General features: G+C 43.7%; 1 protein-coding gene across 8 annotated transcripts in view; it reads left to right on the forward strand.

Annotated features, from left to right (window-relative positions):
• RARB (retinoic acid receptor beta) overlaps positions 1-19,006 on the forward strand; it is a 1,117,211-nt gene that overhangs the window by 745,507 nt on the left and 352,698 nt on the right. For 5 of the 8 annotated variants that reach the window (XM_077268929.1, XM_077268925.1, XM_077268924.1 and 2 more), the window contains one exon: positions 7,652-7,702. The exons of the other annotated variants lie outside the window; for them this stretch is intronic. In XM_077268929.1, coding sequence (XP_077125044.1) covers positions 7,652-7,702 — 51 coding nt within the window. The remainder of the gene's footprint in view (positions 1-7,651; positions 7,703-19,006) is intronic. 8 annotated transcript variants of the gene reach the window in all.

Raw genomic sequence — 19,006 nt, forward strand, 5'->3', positions numbered from 1 at the left:
CTCCAAGTAAATACCTAATAGAGCTGCAATCAGCAGAAACACCTGCCCGGATTACAACCCCAAGACAACTGCATTACCACCAACAACCACCGGAGGGAGCCCAAGAGCAGAATTCACAACAGGATTCCCCCTCCCCCCCCCCTTAAATCATAAATTAACTGTGGTTTATTACATCTTCGGGAAACTGAGATCCGATAGCTGCTATTGCGCAGGTGGCACCATCTTGCTGGAGAAGAAAAGAAAATTCCTCATCCAAGATGGCGCCGCCTGCGCAGTAGCAGCTCTCAGAGATCTCCAAGATATTTCTGCTCTTTCCTTTGATAGCATGCAGAAAGAAGCTGCAGGGAGGAAATTACACAGCAGTATTGAGCAGTGTAGCTGTGAGTCCTGATTTGGATCAAGTTAATGTACTTTCTAGAAAACCGCAGCTCAATAATATGTTTCTGTGTTTATGTCTGGCCCTGCTCCTATCTCCTTCTCCCTTCTCCGCAAACTTCAATATACTGTGTAATCTGACTTACTGTGCTTATAATTTGTCTTACCTGTAGGAAGACAGATTTGAGCTGTTTTTTTAATGAATGATGAGTTTAGGAGGCATGAAGAAAAGACGAAATGGCTCATAAGTGGACAAAAAAGACGTTTTCTCTGATAAGATAAATTGCAAAGTTTCATATCAATACTTGTGCTATTCATGTATGCAAAGTTTTTGAAAGTATAGTGTCTATTTTACCCTATAATGTAAGACAATTCGCATTTTTAGAGACAATCATTAAGGGGCCTAATTTCTTCCTCTATGGTGCAATGGAATTGCGCCCCTTGCAGGTGACAGTTGAGCAGATGTATACTACTGATGACACCCAGCTGCCTTAGTGTCATGTCGGACGCTGTTCACACTAGGGCGTCCGACAGACAGCGGTAATTCCACATACGTCCACTACATGCTCAGTGGCGTCGGCTAGACTTTATCCAGCTTGCTCTGGGTTAATCTAGCTGGTAATTTGGTTTGAGGCTGGGTCAAGCCCACGGCCTTTAAATAGTTGTGCTGGACTTTGGGGCGTCGCCGATTATAGCTTGTGCTTTGTGCCTAGTGAGTCCGGTCTGGAGTGGTGGTCTTGTGGTAAGGAATATCGTATCTGGTGGTGTATTATCCTTTGTCATATTCCTCCTTCCTATATTTGTATTTGTTTTGCCCTGTGCACATTATAGTGTATTCCTGTGTGACTGCGGCATGGTGCGTTTTTCAGTTTTCCCTGTCTGTGCTTTCTGTGGGGATTGGTGTGTGGTCTCTTCACTGGGTGGCGGGTGGTGGTTTCAGCTTAGGGCTGAAACAGGAGACAGGGTCAGGCATGGCGGCCCAGACATGCACACCTTTAGTGTAACTTCTGGGAGAGGGACATACAGGGTTTCCCTAGCCTGAGGGATATCACAGGGGCCCGGGTAACCAGCCTTAGTCTACCCAGTACTCCCGTGACATTATAATCGTCCCAAAAAGAAAAAAAAAAGTATTTTTTTTATGTCATGGATCCCATGACTTCCATAACCCGCCAGTTGAAGGCGCTGTTCTTACAGGTCTCTGAATTGAAGGGGCAGTTCAGCAACAGGGTCTTGTGGTATCTAATGCGCAAGTGGAAACTGCAGGGAGAGTTGCAGAGCCAACATTCCCTTTACCTGAGGTTTACTGGGGAACGCAGTAAATTTGTTGTTTTCCGTGAAGCTTGCAAATTGTATTTTCGTATGCGCCCGCTTTCCTCAGGTAATGAGGCTCAGCATGTGGGCTTGGTTTTGTCAGTACTGAACGGAGACCCCCAAGCATGGGCGTTTTCATTACCCTCTGATTCAGCTCCATTTAACTCAGTAGAGAGTTTTTTTTCTGCTCTTGGACTCATTTATGATGATCCTGACAGATTGGCTCTAGCAGAATCTAAAATACGCGCTCTCCACCTGTTGGAGCGAATAGCGGAGGATTACTGTTCTGAAATTCGCCGCTAGGCGGTGGACACACAATGGAATGACCCGGCGCTGTGGAGTCAGTTTGTATGTGGGGTTTCGAGAAGGGTTAAACAAGCCCTTCTGATGTATGAGACTCCTGCTTCTCTAGAGTCTGCCATGAGTCTTGTTGTCCGCATTGATCGCCGTTTGTGTCAGGGGGCGCTAGAGACGCGGCCTATGGGGGAGGTCGTAGGTGCATGTGAGGTTGCTGCAGGTGAGCCCACGGAGCCTATGCAAATTGCAGGGGTGTCGCATCATCAAGCCCCCTTGCTCAGGAAGCAGGGACTCTGTTTTTGCTGTGGTAAAAAGGGGCATTATGTAAATCCTTGTTTTCTGTTTTCAAAGAAAAAGCGCAACGGCGGAAAACTACTAAGCTCAGAGGGTGTGGAGGAGGCCAATCTGAGCTTATGCATATCCTCCATGGTGGTCTCTCAATGTATGCTCCCTGCCAGATTTATGGTCGCTGGCAGAGAGCTGCCAATCACTGTTTTTGTGGATAGTGGTTCGGCCACTAATCTCATTGATGAGGAGTTTGCGCGCACGGCCGGGTTCACGATCGAAAAATTGCCTCATCCTATCCGGGTGGTCACCATCAATGCTACCCCTCTCCCACAGGGGGAGATTACTGAGTTTGTGGCTGAGGTGAAACTCCACACTGGGGTCCTACATTCTGAGCAGGTTACATGTAGGGTGCTCAGTAATCTTCCTGCACAAATGGTTCTGGGTTTTCCATGGTTGTCTATGCACAACCCTGTGATTGACTGGAAAACTCAGGACATAATTCAGTGGAGCGGATTTTGCCAGGAGAATTGCCTGGCCACATGTGTCCGCTGTGACTCCAAGCATTCCTGAGTCACTGCAGGATTTAGTGGATGTGTTCTCAGAGAAGGGTTGCTCAGAATTGCCACCACATCACCCCTATGACTGTACTATTAGGTTTAAACCAGGGGCTAAATTGCCAAAAGCTAGGATGTTCAACATGTCTGGTCCTGAGAGGCAAGCTTTAAAAGATTACATTGCTGAGAGTCTGAGCAAAGGGCACATCAGGCCTTCGTCCTCGCCGGTGGCAGCAGGGTTCTTCATTAAAAAGAAAGATGGCGGATTACGGCCGTGTCTGGATTTCAGGGAGTTAAACCAGATTATGGTTCGTGATCCATACCCTATGCCACTGATACCTGATTTGTTCAACCAGGTGGCTGGTGCTAAGTGGTTTTCCAAGCTTGACCTCAGGGGTCTTACAACCTCATAAGAGTCCGTCAAGGTGATGAGTGGAAGACGGCTTTTAATACTCCTGAGGGTCATTTTGAAAATTTGGTGATGCCATTTGGTTTGACAAACGCGCCTGCAGTTTTTCAACATTTCATAAATGATGTATTCTCGCATGTTCTGGGGAAATTCATTATTGTGTACCTTGATGACATTCTCATTTACTCATGTGACCGTGATACTCATTTAGAGCATGTGAGGCAGGTGTTACAGCTACTCAGGGAAAATAAGCTCTATGCAAAACTTGAGAAATGTGTATTTTCGGTTCAGGAGTTGCCTTTTTTGGGTTATATAGTGTCTGCTTCAGGGTTTAAAATGGACGCCGCTAAGGTGCAAGCGGTGCTGCATTGGGAACGGCCTGATAACCTAAAAGCACTTCAGCGGTTCCTTGGGTTTTCCAACTATTATAGAAAGTTTATCAAGGATTTTTCTACCATTGCTAAACCGCTTACTGACATAACGAAAAAGGGTACCAATTTCTCCGCCTGGCCTCAGGCTGCTGTGCGCGCATTTGAATTTCTGAAGAACAGTTTTGCTTCGGCCCCCATTCTGGTGCAACCGGACGTATCAAAACCATTTACCGTGGAAGTCGATGCGTCTGAGGTTGGAGTGGGGGCGGTGCTGTCACAAGGCTTATCCTTGGGCGAGTTGCGTCCTTGCGCCTATTTTTCCAAGAAGCTGTCGTCTGCCGAACGTAATTACGATATCGGCAACAGGGAGTTGTTGGCTATCAAATTGGCTTTTGAGGAATGGCGTCACTTTTTGCAGGGGTCGGTCCATCAGGTTACAGTTATCACCGACCATAAAAATCTGCTGTATTTGGAGTCAGCCAAGAGTCTGTCCCCCAGGCAGGCTCGCTGGGCATTGTTTTTCACGCGGTTCAACTTTTTTGTCATGTACCGACCTGGGTCTAATAACACTAAGGCGGATGCTTTCTCCAGGTGTTTTCCGGGGGGAGAACCTCGGGAAGATCCGGAACCCATCTTCCAAAAGGGTGTAGTGGTCTCGGCTCTCACGACCGAGGTTGAGGCTGAGATTGCCGAGGCTCAGGAGGAGGTACCACCAGAGCTTCCCATTAACAAATCATTTGTACCTCTCCATCTTCGCCTAAAGGTGTTGGGTGAGCATCATGATGCTGTCCTGGCTGGCCATCCAGGGGTTAGGGGTACCTTGGAGTTGGTGTCGCGTCGGTTTTGGTGGCCCAAAATCCGACAAGACGTGGTCTCGTACGTGTCAGCATGTACCACGTGTGCTAGGGCTAAGATGCCCCGCTCCCGTCCTGCTGGCACACTACATCCTCTCGGGGTTCCCAGTAGGCCATGGATGGAGATTTCCATGGATTTTATCACAGATTTGCCCTCCTCTGCTGGGAACATGGTCATTCTGGTGGTTGTTGATCGGTTCTCAAAGATGTCGCACTTTGTGTCTTTGCCTTCGTTGCCTAACGCTAAGACTCTGGTTCAGGTATTTGTGCAGGAGGTGGTCAGACTTCACGGGGTCCCGTCTGATATCGTGTCTGATAGGGGTACTCAGTTTGTGGCAAAATCTTGGAAAGCTTTTTGCTCACGGCTGGGAATCAAGTTGTCGCATTCTTTGGCGTTTCATCCTCAGTCAAATGGTCAGATCAAGCGTATGAACCAGAATTTGGAGCAGTACTTACGGTGTTTTGTTTCTGACAATCAGGAGGAGTGGTCGACGTTCCTACCTTTGGCTGCGTCAGGGGGGTTCTACTGGCGTCCCGGAGGAGGACCAGTTAGGAGCACAACTGGCATCCGTGTGGAGGAGAGTGAAACAGCGCTTACTAAGCATAGGTGCAAGATACAAACGAGTGGCTGAGAGTAAACGTGTGACAGGTCCGGACCTGAGTGTGGGTGACTGGATGTGGTTGTCCTCAAAAACATAAAACTCAAGATTCCATCTTTGAAATTGGGTCCAAGGTTTATTAGTCCATTTAGGGTTGCCACCATCATTAACCCGGTAGCCTACCGTTTGGCGCTCCCTATGGTATATATAATACACAACGTGTTCCACAGATCTTTATTAAAAAAGGTGGTGGGTTCTGTGGACACGGCGCCTATGCCACCTCCAGTCTTGGTGGATGGCAATTTGGAGTTTGAAGTCTCCAAGGTGGTTGACTCTCGAATAGTGCGCCACACATTACAGTACCTGGTACATTGGTGTGGTTATGGGCCGGAAGAGAGGTCCTGGGTACCAGCCTCGGACATACATGCAGACCGGCTGGTCAGTATGTTTCACCACCGCCATCCGGACAAGCCGGGTCCTATAAGTCGTGAGGGCCCTGGGGTCCCTCGTAGAAGGAGGGGTACTGTCATGTCGGACGCTGTTCACACTAGGGCGTCCGACAGACAGCGGTAATTCCACATATGTCCACTACACGCTCAGTGGCGTCGGCTAGACTTTATCCAGCTTGCTCTGGGTTAATCTAGCTGGTAATTTGGTTGGAGGCAGGGTCACGCCCACGGCCTTTAAATAGTTGTGCTGGACTTTGGGGCGTCACCGATTATAGCTTGTGCTTTGTGCCTAGTGAGTCCGGTCTGGAGTGGTGGTCTTGTTGTAAGGAATATCGTATCTGGTGGTGTATTATCCTTTGTCATATTCCTCCTTCCTATATTTGTATTTGTTTTGCCCTGTGCACATTATAGTGTATTCCTGTGTGACTGCGGCATGGTGCATTTTTCAGTTTTACCTGTCTGTGCTTTCTGTGGGGATTGGTGTGTGGTCTCTTCACTGGGTGGCGGGTGGTGGTTTCAGCTTAGGGCTGAAACAGGAGACAGGGTCAGGCATTGCGGCCCAGACATGCACACCTTTAGTGTAACTTCTGGGAGAGGGACAGACAGGGTTTCCCTAGCCTGAGGGATATCACAGGGGCCCGGGTAACCAGCCTTAGTCTACCCAGTACTCCCGTGACACTTAGCTCACGCTCAGTATGAACTACAATTGTGGAAATTTTAACCTCTAGGTCCCACAAGTAATAGCAACAGGATGGTTAACAAAAGAAGGAGCCTCACTTTCACCCCATAAGCACTTCCTCAACTCATGACAGGGTGCCATTGGTTACCACGTAATGGCCTAGGGAATTTCCAGCCAAATTTGCACTCCAAAAATCAGTGCAAGGCCTGCAATGTACACAGTAGTTTCTGATCCCATATGGGGTATTGACACAGTTTGAGAGAAATTGCGTAACAAATTTTGTGACTTTTTTTCTTCCAGTACACTTTGTCAAAATTAAAAAAATTGGAGCCAAGTCAACATTTTAACTGTAAAAAATAAATAAAAATTTTTTAGTTTTGTTGATGCAGCACCTATATTAGCAAAGATCTTGACAGCAGACTTATGGTAAATGTTATTAACTATTTTGAGTGGTACAAATGCCTGGTTTAGGCCTCATTTACATGCAGAGTTCATGCCGTGGTTGTAAACCGCTGCGGTAGAGAAACAGCTGTTTCATATACAGGACTGTGAGGCTGATTGTAACGACTGCGCTTTTTTCCTGCAAGATTAAAGGGGTTGTCCACTACTATGACAACCCCTTCTCATTCCCCACGTTTGGTCCCGATAAAATGAAAAAGTTCCCTTTGCCAGCACCATTCCTGCGGTATCGGCACTCGCGGTTCCGTAGCTCTTGTGCGGCTGGATGACACGTGCCCGGCGCCCAATCAGCGGGCTGCAGTTGATCGCTGACTTCTACTTCATGTTCAGTTCAACAGAAGACGGACAGTGACGCTAGCGCTGATTGGGCACCACGTCATAGAGCCCCGGGACCCCAAGTGCCGACATCGCAGGAACGACACAGACACGGAAGGGGAGTAAAGGCTATTTTATTGGGGCCAAGCGTGGGGAATAAGAAGGGGGTTGTCCAGGTAGTGGCTTTAAGTGATTGTGCAGGAGGACAATGGAAAGCCTGCAGAGACATAGAGCAGCTGCATTAAAAATGGCAAATTTTATCTTTGCTAATTTTTCAGTTTTTTCTTTTTGTTAAATGTTATATTATACTATTATCTATTTTCATAGATAAGCCCCAAACATATCGACCTAAATGTCCCGCTAACATACAGTAAGGTATAATGGCATAGTAATTACAGTCTCAGAATCACTGGGATGTATAGAAGCATTCCAAAATTACTACCACATAAAGTATCATATGTGAGAATTGATGGAGCTAGGTATTAATTGCCAAAACTGGCTGCACCGTTATGCAAAAGCTATCATCTGAAAATAATGATTGTGTGTATCAGGTTTTTGTGTTATATGTATTTTTAAAAATGTTTGGGATTTTTTTCATATCACAATCTTTATTAAAAACTGAATTAGTATTGTTGTAATTCTGACACTGGCCACTGTCACTTTTTTAGACTCCTAATTCTTGTCATTTCAGGAAGAGTTTTCAGCAGGCTCCTTATCAGCAGAGACAGGATTACAATGACAGGTAACACCTCTTTTCACAGCTCAAAACGCTGGATCCACCAATCACAATAGTAAATAATAGCTGACCCTGTTCCTCTTCCCTACACAATGACTTTTGCACAAGATCATTAGATGTGTCAATATAAAAGATAGGGTTGAAGCTGGTCATTTTGACTAAGTACATGCGTTGTTTCCTAAAAGTTACAGTCTTAAAAAGCCCCAGTGGTCAATTTGGAAATGGTAAGATTTAATTTTTTAATTTTTAATACAGATTGTGATATGAGGAATAAAAACACTGCTAAAAATAAAAAAATACATTTAGTGTAAAATCTTTAATTTAAGTAATAGGTTATTAAATATTAACAAAATACCCCAATATAGTGCACAGTGTCTTACAATTAATACTGCCATGTAGTTTTTAGGTTATGCCTCCCTACAGAGCATAATTAATTAGACAGTTTTATTGCATGATTTGTGCATTGTGTGACTTGTGCTTTGTGTGACTTGTGCATTGTGTGACCTGTGCATTGTGTGACCTGTGCATTGTGTGACCTGTGCATTGTATGACCTGTGCATTGTATGACTTGTGCATTGTGTGACTTGTGCATTGCATGACCTGTGCATTGTATGACCTGTGCATTGTATGACTTGTGCAGTGTGACTTGTGCATTGTATGACCTGTGCATTGTATGACTTGTGCAGTGTGTGACTTGTGCATTGTGTGACCTGTGCATTGTGTGACCTGTGCATTGTGTGACTTGTGCATTATGTGACCTGTGCATTGTATGACCTGTGCATTGTATGACCTGTGCATTGTGTGACTTGTGCATTATATGACCTGTGCATTGTATGACTTGTGCAGTGTGACTTGTGCATTGTATGACCTGTGCATTGTATGACTTGTGCAGTGTGTGACTTGTGCATTACGTGACTTGTGCATTGTATGACTGGTGCATTGTGTGACTTGTGCATTGTGTGACTTGTGCATTGTATGACCTGTGCATTGTATGACTTGTGCAGTGTGTGACTTGTGCATTGTGTGACTTGTGCATTGTGTGACTTGTGCATTGTATGACCTGTGCATTGTATGACCTGTGCATTGTATGCCTTGTGCAGTGTGTGACTTGTACATTGTGTGACCTGTGCATTGTATGACCTGTGCATTGTATGACTTATGCAGTGTGTGACTTGTGCATTGTGTGACTTGTGCATTGTGTGACTTGTGCATTGTATGACTTGTGCAGTGTGTGACTTGTGCATTGTATGACTTGTGCAGTGTGACTTGTGCATTGTGAGACTTGTGCATTGTATGACCTGTGCATTGTATGACTTGTGCAGTGTGTGACTTGTACATTGTGTGACTTGTGCATTGTGTGACTTGTGCATTGTATGACCTGTGCATTGTGTGACCTGTGCATTGTATGACTTGTGCAGTGTGTGACTTGTGCATTGTGTGACTTGTGCATTGTATGACTTGTGCAGTGTGACTTGTGCATTGTGAGACTTGTGCATTGTATGACCTGTGCATTGTATGACTTGTGTAGTGTGTGACTTGTGCATTGTGTGACCTGTGCAATGTATGACCTGTGCATTGTATGACTTGTGCAGTGTGTGACTTGTGCAGTGTGTGACTTGTGCAGTGTGTGACTTGTGCATTGTGTGACTTGTGCATTGTGTGACTTGTGCATTGTATGACCTGTGCATTGTGTGACTTGTGCGTTGTATGACCTGTGCGTTGTATGACTTGTGCATTGTGTGACCTGTGCATTGTGTAACTTATGCATTGTGTGACTTGTGCAGTGTGACTTGTGCATTGTGTGACTTGTGCATTGTGTGACCTGTGCATTGTGTGATCTGTGCATTGTGTGACTTGTGCATTGTGTGACTTGTGCATTGTGTCACCAGTGCATTGTGTGACCTGTGCATTGTGTGACTTGGGCATTGCATGACTTGTGCATTGTGTGACCTGTGCATTGTGTGACTTGTGCATTGTGTGACTTGTGCATTGTGTGACCTGTGCGTTGTGTGACCTGTGCATTGTGTGACCTGTGCATTGTGTGACTTGGGCATTGCATGACTTGTGCATTGTGTGACCTGTGCATTGTGTGACTTGTGCAGTGTGACTTGTGCATTGTATGACTTGTGCATGCCTTTTTAACCGTCTATGTGTCTTTCTAATAGTTTGTTTTGCAATTTTTATATGAAAAACTCATGAAAGTTTTTTCTTTTCGGGCCGCTTTTACAGCAGTCACACTATTTAGTGGTAGCCCTATAGAAGCATGGAGAGCATGTCTACTCTCATTTCGAAGGGCCAACAAAGTATATGGCAATCATCACTCAACGATATCAGTCAAATGATACATATAAATGTGCTTTTTAGCCATTTCTATGAAAGTGACATGATTATCTGTCTGAGAACAATTGAGGTTTAGATTCAGGGAACCGCTGGTTTTACTCACAACATCTGTGCCAGGATCAGAGAAAAAAATATAGTTCATGGTGTACTTTCATCACATGCTATAATCCCATTACTGTGCCCAAAGCTTATTATCTGCCATCTACTGTTCACATTTTATTTTATCCACATTCTCTGTAGCTGCTGGTGGCTCTGTTGTGTTACTATAATTCACCATTTCACAGATATAAATCCATTATTACTATCTAGTTCAGGTATCAGTGCTGCTGTGAAATCTGTTATAGAAAAGGAAAACATTTTTGTATAGGATTGATAAAGTGGAAAGTATGAAATCATATGGAAACCAAAGCGAAAGTGATAGAAGTGGAAGCCTAAAACAGTAATGGAAATCCACAAGGCAAAGCCATGTTCACACCTTCAGTATTCGGTCAGTTTTGTACCTCAGTATTTGTAAACCGTAATCAGGAGTGGGTAATAAATACAGAAGTGGTGACATGTTTCTATTATACTTTTTTTCTGATTGTTCCACTCCTGAGAGAGAGCGAGAACATTTTACAGCGCCAAAGTTTGGGTCCTCGTTGACTTCTATGGGGTTCGGATTAAAGTTCGGGTAGATTTCTGGTACCCTACTCGAACTTTGAACTAAAGTTCAGTCGAAACGGATGAACCAGAACATCCCCAGGTCTGCTGATCCCTAGTGTGTATAGCTCCTATGCAGACTCGTGTGTCTCTGGTTACAGACTGCAAACTTACATTGTAGTCTGCTCCATTACTATGGCTTTCGATGAGTAAGTTATCCAGATAGATCACTGATCAGTGTTCAGTTAGTATAATATGACCATAGTGTAATGGAGTCTCTAGTATAGATCTTAAGGTGTAAGAGTACTGCTGTGATCAATATTAGAATTTATAAGTCTAAGGCTATGTGCACACGTTGCAAATTTTGATGAGGATCCGCAGCGTTTTTGGACGCACGGAATTGCATCAAATCTGCAGTGTAGTGCTCTACCAATGTAAGTCAATGGGAAATTCAGAATTGTTGTGCACATGCTGCAGAAAAATACGTGCAGATTTGCCCTTTTTTTCCACAACTTGTCAATTCTTTTTGCAGATCTGCAGCATTTCTGCACCCATTGACTTCCATTGGGTCAGTCAAATCCGCAGAAAAACCGCAGGTTTAAAAAGATCTGCAGTTTTGGTGTGGAGTTGCGTGCGAGAAACGCTGCAGATCGAGAGGAGGAAGACTATGTGGGCGGAGACTATATGTGTGCTGTGAATATGTGCGGGTCTGTGTGCGGGTGTCTGTGTGTATCTGTGTTTGTGTGTGTGGGTGTGTGCGTGTCTGTGTGTAGGCAGGCATCGTCCGATGAGACTACTAGTCCCATCCGGTTATGTCTTCTACAGTGACAGCTAGCTGATGATGGGACAGTAGTAGCCCAACATCCGGCTACTGTGTTTGATTGTGAAAAACCCCCCACAAATAGTACATACTCACCATACAGCTATTTCCCGACGCCCTCGATCCCCTGCAAAAAAAAACAACAGTATACTCCCTGTTCCGTAGTAGTCCTTTTAATAACGATTGTCCCACGATGATCTCCTGTGTAGAGCTGTCAAATCAGGAGATGTGACCGTTCTACAGGGGCTCCGATGATACAGTGACAGAAGGTAATCCACACTGTATCCCTCCGCCGCCGGGAGAGAGGTCACCTGAGTTCATGCTGTCAACAGTAACGCTGTGTGAGAAAATTCTCACGAAGCAGTGCTGTAAAGTGAGGGCATGAACTCCAGTGAACCCTCAGTGATAACACTGCAGGAGCCATTATCTCCTGTCAATGTGTCACTGGAGGCCCTGTAGAGCGGTCACATCTCCTGTTGTGACTGCTCTATATGGGAGATCGTCGTGGGACACTCATTATTAAATGGATTACGTCGGACCCAGGATTATTTGTGTTGATATATTATTTTTTTTTTTTTTTTTTACTGGTGATCGAGGGTGTTGCAGGAATTAGGAGTACAATAAAGATGGGAAACTGTGTAGTGTTTTATTTCATTAAAATACTTTATTCTGGCTGTGTCTTTTTTAACCCCTTAAAGGGAACCTGCCACCCCCAAAATGGAAGGTGAGGTAAGCCCACCGGCATCAGGGGCTTATCTACAGCATTCTGTGATGCTGTAGATAAGCCCCCGATGTATCCTGAAAGATGAGCAAAAGAGGTTAGATTATACTCACCCAGGGGCGGTCCCGCTGCGGTTCGGTCCAATAGACGTCACGGTCCGGGGCCTCCCATCTTCATGGGATGACGTCCTCTTCTTGTCTTCATGCTCTGGCACAGGCGTACTTTGTCTGCCCTGCGCCGGAGCCGCAGCGTGAAGACAAGAAGAGGACATCATCGTAAGAAGATAGGAGGCCCCGGACCGAACCACGGCACCCATCGGACCAGAACCGCAGCGGGACCGCCCCTGGGTGTGTATAATCTAACCTCTTTTTTTCATCTTTCAGGATACATCAGGGGCTTATCTACAGCATTGCAGAATGCTGTAGATAAGCCCGTGATGCCGGTGGGCTTAGCTCACCTTCGATTTTGGGGGTGACGGGTTCCCTTTAACAACTAAAGGATTAGTAATGGATAGGTATCTTATCGATGCCTCTCCATTACTAAGCCGGGCTTGATGTCACCTTACAATACAAAGGTGACATCAACCTCCCCAACTATTACCCCATGTGCCAACGCTAAAGAGCAGTTTCCCCCCCCCCCATTTTAATAGCCAGTAAAGGCTACTTATACAGCTGTGAGCTGATATTAATAGCCCGAGAAGATCAATGGGTATTACCCCCTTCCCAGGCTATAAACATCTGCCCCAAATCGCTGGCTTTCCCTTACTGGTTTTGAAAACTGCACGGGAGCCCACTCAATTTTTTTCCCCTTTTTTAAAAAAAAAATAAAAAAAAAATTAAACAGATATTGCGTTTAAGGCCGGGGTCACACTTGCAAGAGACTCCCATGAGTCTCACACCTCAATACCCGGCACTGCCGCCGGCACTCGGGACCGGAGTGCACGGCTGCATGTATTTCTATGCAGCTGAACGATCCGAGTGCCGACTGCAGTGCCGGGTATTGAGGTGCGAGACTCATGCGAGTTTCTTGCAAGTATGACCCTGGACTAACGCAGATTTATTTTTTCTATCTATAGATATATCTATAGAGAGATAGACAACACAGTTAAAAATCCGCACATTTTGTATGTGTTTTTAATGTGGATTTTCATGCGGATTTGTATGCATTTTTTTTTGTAAGCTAAATAAAGATCTATTATTTAAGGCTACTTTCACATTTCCATCGGCCACTCCCCGTCACAATGAGTCGTTTTGGTAAAAAAACGCATCCTGCAAATTTGCCCACAGGATGCGTTTATTTCCCATAGACTTGTATTGCCGACATATCGCGACTTATGGCCACACGTTGCCTCCATCGTGCACTGGTTGCGTCGGGTTTTGGCGGCCCGTCGTCTGAGAAAAACGTTCAAGGGAACGTTTTTCTGTGTGTTGTATCCAATTTTTCCGTCTGCGCATGCCCGGCAGGAAATGTCTCTCTCTGTCTCTTTCCTGGCTGGGACTGCAGATGGAAATGTGAAAGGACACACTTCCGTCGGTACGTCGCGCCGACGCTTTGTGACAGGCGACTACTGACATAAATCTTCTTTTACATACTCCATTGAATACCATATCATCACATACCATGTTCACATGTAATATACACAAAACAAGTATAAGTGAATATCTATAGATAGATAGATAGATCTATAGATCTACACTGTGTGCAGAATTATTAGGCAAGTTGTATTTTGATCACATGATACTTTTTATCCATGTTGTCCTACTCCAAGCTGTTCAGGCTTGAGAGCCAACTACCAATTAAGTAAATCAGGTGATGTGCATCTCTGTATTGAGGAGGGATTACATCAAAACCCTATATAAGGTGTGCTTAATTATTAGGCAACTTCCTTTCCTTTGGCAAAATGGGTCAGAAGAGAGATTTGACGGGCTCTGAAAAGTCCAAAATTGTGAGATGTCTTGCAGAGGGATGCAGCAGTTTTGAAATTGCCAAACTTTTGAAGCGTGATCACCGAACAATCAAGCGTTTCATGGCAAATAGCCAACAGGGTCACAAGAAGCGTGTTGGGCAAAAAAGGCACAAAATAACTGCCCATGAATTGAGGAAAATCAAGCGTGAAGCTGCCAAGATGCCATTTGCCACCAGTTTTGCCATATTTCAAAGCTGCAATGTTACTGGAGTAACAAAAAGCACAAGGTGTGCAATACTCAGAGACATGGCCAAGGTAAGGAAGGCTGAAAAACAACCACCTTTGAGCAAGAAACATAAGATAAAACGTCAAGACTGGGCCAAGAAATATCTTAAGACTGACTTTTCAAAGGTTTTATGGACTGATGAAATGAGAGTGACCCTTGATGGGCCAGATGGATGGGCCAGAGGCTGGATAAGTAAAGGGCAGAGAGCTCCACTCTGACTCAGACGCCAACAAGGTGGAGGTGGGGTACTGGTATGGGCTGGTATCATCAAAGATAAACTTGTGGGACCTTTTTGGGTTGAGGATGGAGTGAAGCTCAACTCCCAGACCTACTGCCAGTTTCTGGAAGACAACATCTTCAAGCAGTGGTACAGGAAGAAGTCAGTATCGTTAAAGAAAAACATGATTTTCATGCAGGACAAAGCTCCATCACATTCCTCCAACTACTCCACAGCATGGCTGGCCAGTAAAGGTCTGAAAGAAGAAAAAATAATGACATGGCCCCCTTGTTCACCTGATCTGAGCCCCATAGAGAACCTGTGGTCCCTCATAAAATGTGAGATCTACAGGGAGGGAAAACAGTACACCTCTCGGAACAGTGTCTGGGAGGCTGTGGTGGCTGCTGCACGCAATGTTGATCGTAAACAGATCAAGCAACTGACAGAATCTATGGATGGAAGGCTGTTGAGTGTCATCATAAAGAAAAGTGGCTATATGGGTCACTAATTTTGGGGGGGTTTGTTTTTGTATGTCTGAAATGTTTATTTCTAAATTTTGTGCAGTTATATTGGTGTACCTTGTGAAAATAAACAAGTGAAATGGGAATATATTTGTTTTTTTTTAAGTTGCCTAATAATTCTGCACAGTAATAGTTACCTGCACAAACCGATATCCTCCTAAGATAGCCAAATCTAAAAAAAATCACTCCAACTTCCCAAAATATTGAGCTTTGATATTTATGAGTCTTTTGGGTTGATTGAGAACATAGTTGTTGATCAATAATAAGAATATCCCTCTAAAATACAACTTGCCTAATAATTCTGCACACAGTGTAGATCTATCTATCTATAGATATAGGAGTCCAAAAAATCAGAGGCAGCACACCGTTGTAGATTAAAGTTTAGAAGATATTTAGTAGCCCATTGTGGCAACGTTTCGGCCCATGGAGAGCCTTTTTCAAGCAAAGTGACAGTGTACAGACATGATGGCGACAACACCATCAAGTCAGCAGATAAGGGTGGTGCTGTCGTCATCATGTACACGTGTAAATATGAGGCAGAAATTGTGCTTCAGTTATCGGATTCAGATGTATATAAGAGGTTGTCAGGTGATCCTAAATTTATTGTCATAAGGAAAATTAAAACAATCTTAGATGAAGCTAAATATTTTAATATCATAGATGAAGATCTTTATACATTTTTAATGGTGGAAAATCCAGTCACTCCGGAAATATATGTGTTGGCAAAAATTCATAAGTCTTTAATTAATCCACCAGGCCGACCTATTGTGTCAGGCAGTGATTCAGTATTCAGTCACATAGGCATTTTTCTTGATAAAATTTTAGGACCTTTGTCCAGACAGATACCATTTTTTGTAGAAAATACAACTGACTTTTTGGGTAAACTTAAAAAAGTCAAAATTGAACAAAAAATTGTAGTGGCAACTTTTGATGTAATTTCTCTTTATACATCTATGACAGCAGTGCGTAGGAATCTTGTTGGTACTGAATATAATGCAGATACAATTGATTTTATTCTACATTTTTTGGAAGTAGTACTCAGTAATAACTACTTCCTGTGTAGAGATGAATATTTTATGCAAATGAGGGGGACGGCCATGGGTGCAAACATGGCACCCGCCTATGCAAATTTAGTTATGGCAGCCATGGAGGAAGACTTTGTCTAAGTGTCCCACCACTTCCACAATGTTGTGGAGTGGTGGAGATACATAGATGATGTCTTCCTCCTGTGGAAAGGAACCATTGTTGAACTGGAGGAGTTTAAAACATTTCTTAATGGTCTAAATGTAGATATCAAGTTCATGTTAGTACATTCGGAGAAAGAAATACAATTCTTAGATGTATTGGTAAAATGTGAAGACATGAGATTGTCTACTGAAATTTTTATAAAATCTACTGATAAAAATGTTTTACTTAAATATGACAGTCATCATCCTTGTAGATTAATAGAGGCATTACCGTATAGTCAGTATTTACGGGTTAAGAGAATAGTAAGTGATGATAAAAATTTGGTAAATTTCCTTGAGATGATGACAAAGAAGTTTAGACAGAGGAGCTATCCTATTAGAGTCCTAAAAAATGGGAGAATAAGGTAAAGGATATGGATAGAGACACTCTTCTATGTAAAAGAAAAAGGGAAAAAAATCTGAAAAGAATTCCATTAGTCACAACTTATTGTGATGAGAGTAATGCAGTAGTGGGCATTGTTAAGAAACATTGGCCAATGATAGGCCGTTGTTTTCCAGAGATAGTTGAGTATAAAAATCCACCATTAATATATATATATATATATATATATATATATATATATATATATATATATATAATTGTCTAAGGGGTACTTCCGTCTTTCTGTCGTCAACTTCCATCACGGAAATCCCGAGTCGCTGATTGGTCTCGCCAGCTGTCTGTCATGGCTGCCGCGACCAATCAGCGACGGGCACAGTCCGATTAGTCCCTCCCTACTCCCCTGCAGTCAGTGCCCGGCGCCCGCATACTCCCCTCCAGTCAGTCAGTCACCGCTCACACAGGGTTAATGCCAGCAGTAACGGACCGCGTTATGCCGCGGGTAACACACTCCGATACTGCCGCTATTAACCCTGTGTGACCAAGTTTTTAGTATTGATGCTGCCTATGCAACATCAATAGTAAAGAGATCTAATGTTAAAAATAATAAAAAAACAAAAAAACTGCTATTCTCACCTTCCGTAGTCCGACGATGCGCTCACGCCTGCAGGTTCCGGTGCTAAGGGTGCTATGCGAGAAGGACCTGCCATGACGTCACGGTCATGTGACCGCGACGTCATCACGGGTCCTGCGCTCATACCAACCCTGGGACCGGAAGCTGCCGCGTGCACCACACACAGGTGACAGGACTACAGGGGGCCCTCGGAAGGTGAGTATATGTTTATTTTTTAACCTGTGACATATGTGCCTGGGCAATATACTACGTAGCTGGGCAATATACTACGTGACTGGGCAATATACTACGTGGCTGGGCAATATACTACGTGGCTTTGTGCTGTATACTACGTCACTGTGAAATATACTACGTGGCTCTGTGCTGTATACTACGTCACTGGGCAATATAATACGTAACTGGGCAATAAACTACGTGGGCTGTGCAATATACTATGTGGTTGGGCAATATACTACGTAACTGGGCAATATACTACGTGGGCTGTGCAATATACTATGTGGTTGGGCAATATACTACGTAACTGGGCAATATACTACGTGGGCTGTGCAATATACTACGTGGACATGCATATTCTAGAACACCCGATGCGTTCGAATCGGGCCACCATCTAGTATCTTATAAACGTTTCAAAAACATAAAGGACAGACTTGTTCGCTCAGATATGGGATCTAAGAAAGTCTCACTTCAACCTTCCCTCGATGGAAAAAATCGAGTAGGATGTTATCCTTGTCTTAGTTGCGTCAATTGCAATAATATGCTGAAGGGTGACCATTTTTTTCATCCGGTCACCAATGAAAAAATTTTTATTAACTAATTTTTTACATGCTCTAGTGATTATGTAATCTATCTCTTGGAGTGCCCATGCAAATTATGGTACGTAGGTGAGACTACGTGGGATTTTAAAACCCGTATAAATCATTATAGGTATACCATAAGAAAGACAAAAATTGATTTACCAGTTTCTAAACATTTTACAGAATATGGACATACAGAAAAAAACCTGAAATTCAGGATCATTGATCATTTACCCCCAGTGAGACGGGGAGGTGATAGGGTTAAACTTTTAAAGATCAGAGAACTCAAATGGATTTGAAAATTAAACACATTAAAACCATATGGTTTAAATGTGGATTTCAAGTTGCAAGTAACATTATAATAGGTTGCAGTATATATCCCCTTCTGCTTATTCTTGGGATCTTGCCTCTCTTATGGATGTAATAATATGATGGTATTAATTGTATTTTTCCTTTTTTAGATATATTATGAAAAATGAAAATAATTTTTTCTGAAGATCATAATTCATGACTTACCCTATTCATGAAGTCAACTATTGGAATGCTTTTTTCATTAAATTATTATTTTTGTTTATATATCAATAAAAATGGTATCTGAGTGGGCTATTATGGTGGTTCTTTTTTTCCCACATTTTGATGGAGCTCTGGTTGTTGTTTCCTTGTGGGTACCGAGACTGGGATCGTGCCTGTCGCAGGGCATTGGTCTCCCTTGGATCCTCTTATGGTGGGTAACCAGCCCCAGCTAATGGGGGGTGTACGTACCATTGTGGGTTTAACTGTAACCATCTCCTTTAATGTTGGGCTCTGAACCTATTCCATAGGGGTTAACCAATAAGAATGCATATTTATCGCTATTTGAGAGTGTT

The sequence above is a fragment of the Ranitomeya variabilis genome, chromosome 6 (assembly GCF_051348905.1).
Source record: "Ranitomeya variabilis isolate aRanVar5 chromosome 6, aRanVar5.hap1, whole genome shotgun sequence".
NCBI classification, from domain to species: Eukaryota; Metazoa; Chordata; class Amphibia; order Anura; family Dendrobatidae; genus Ranitomeya; species Ranitomeya variabilis.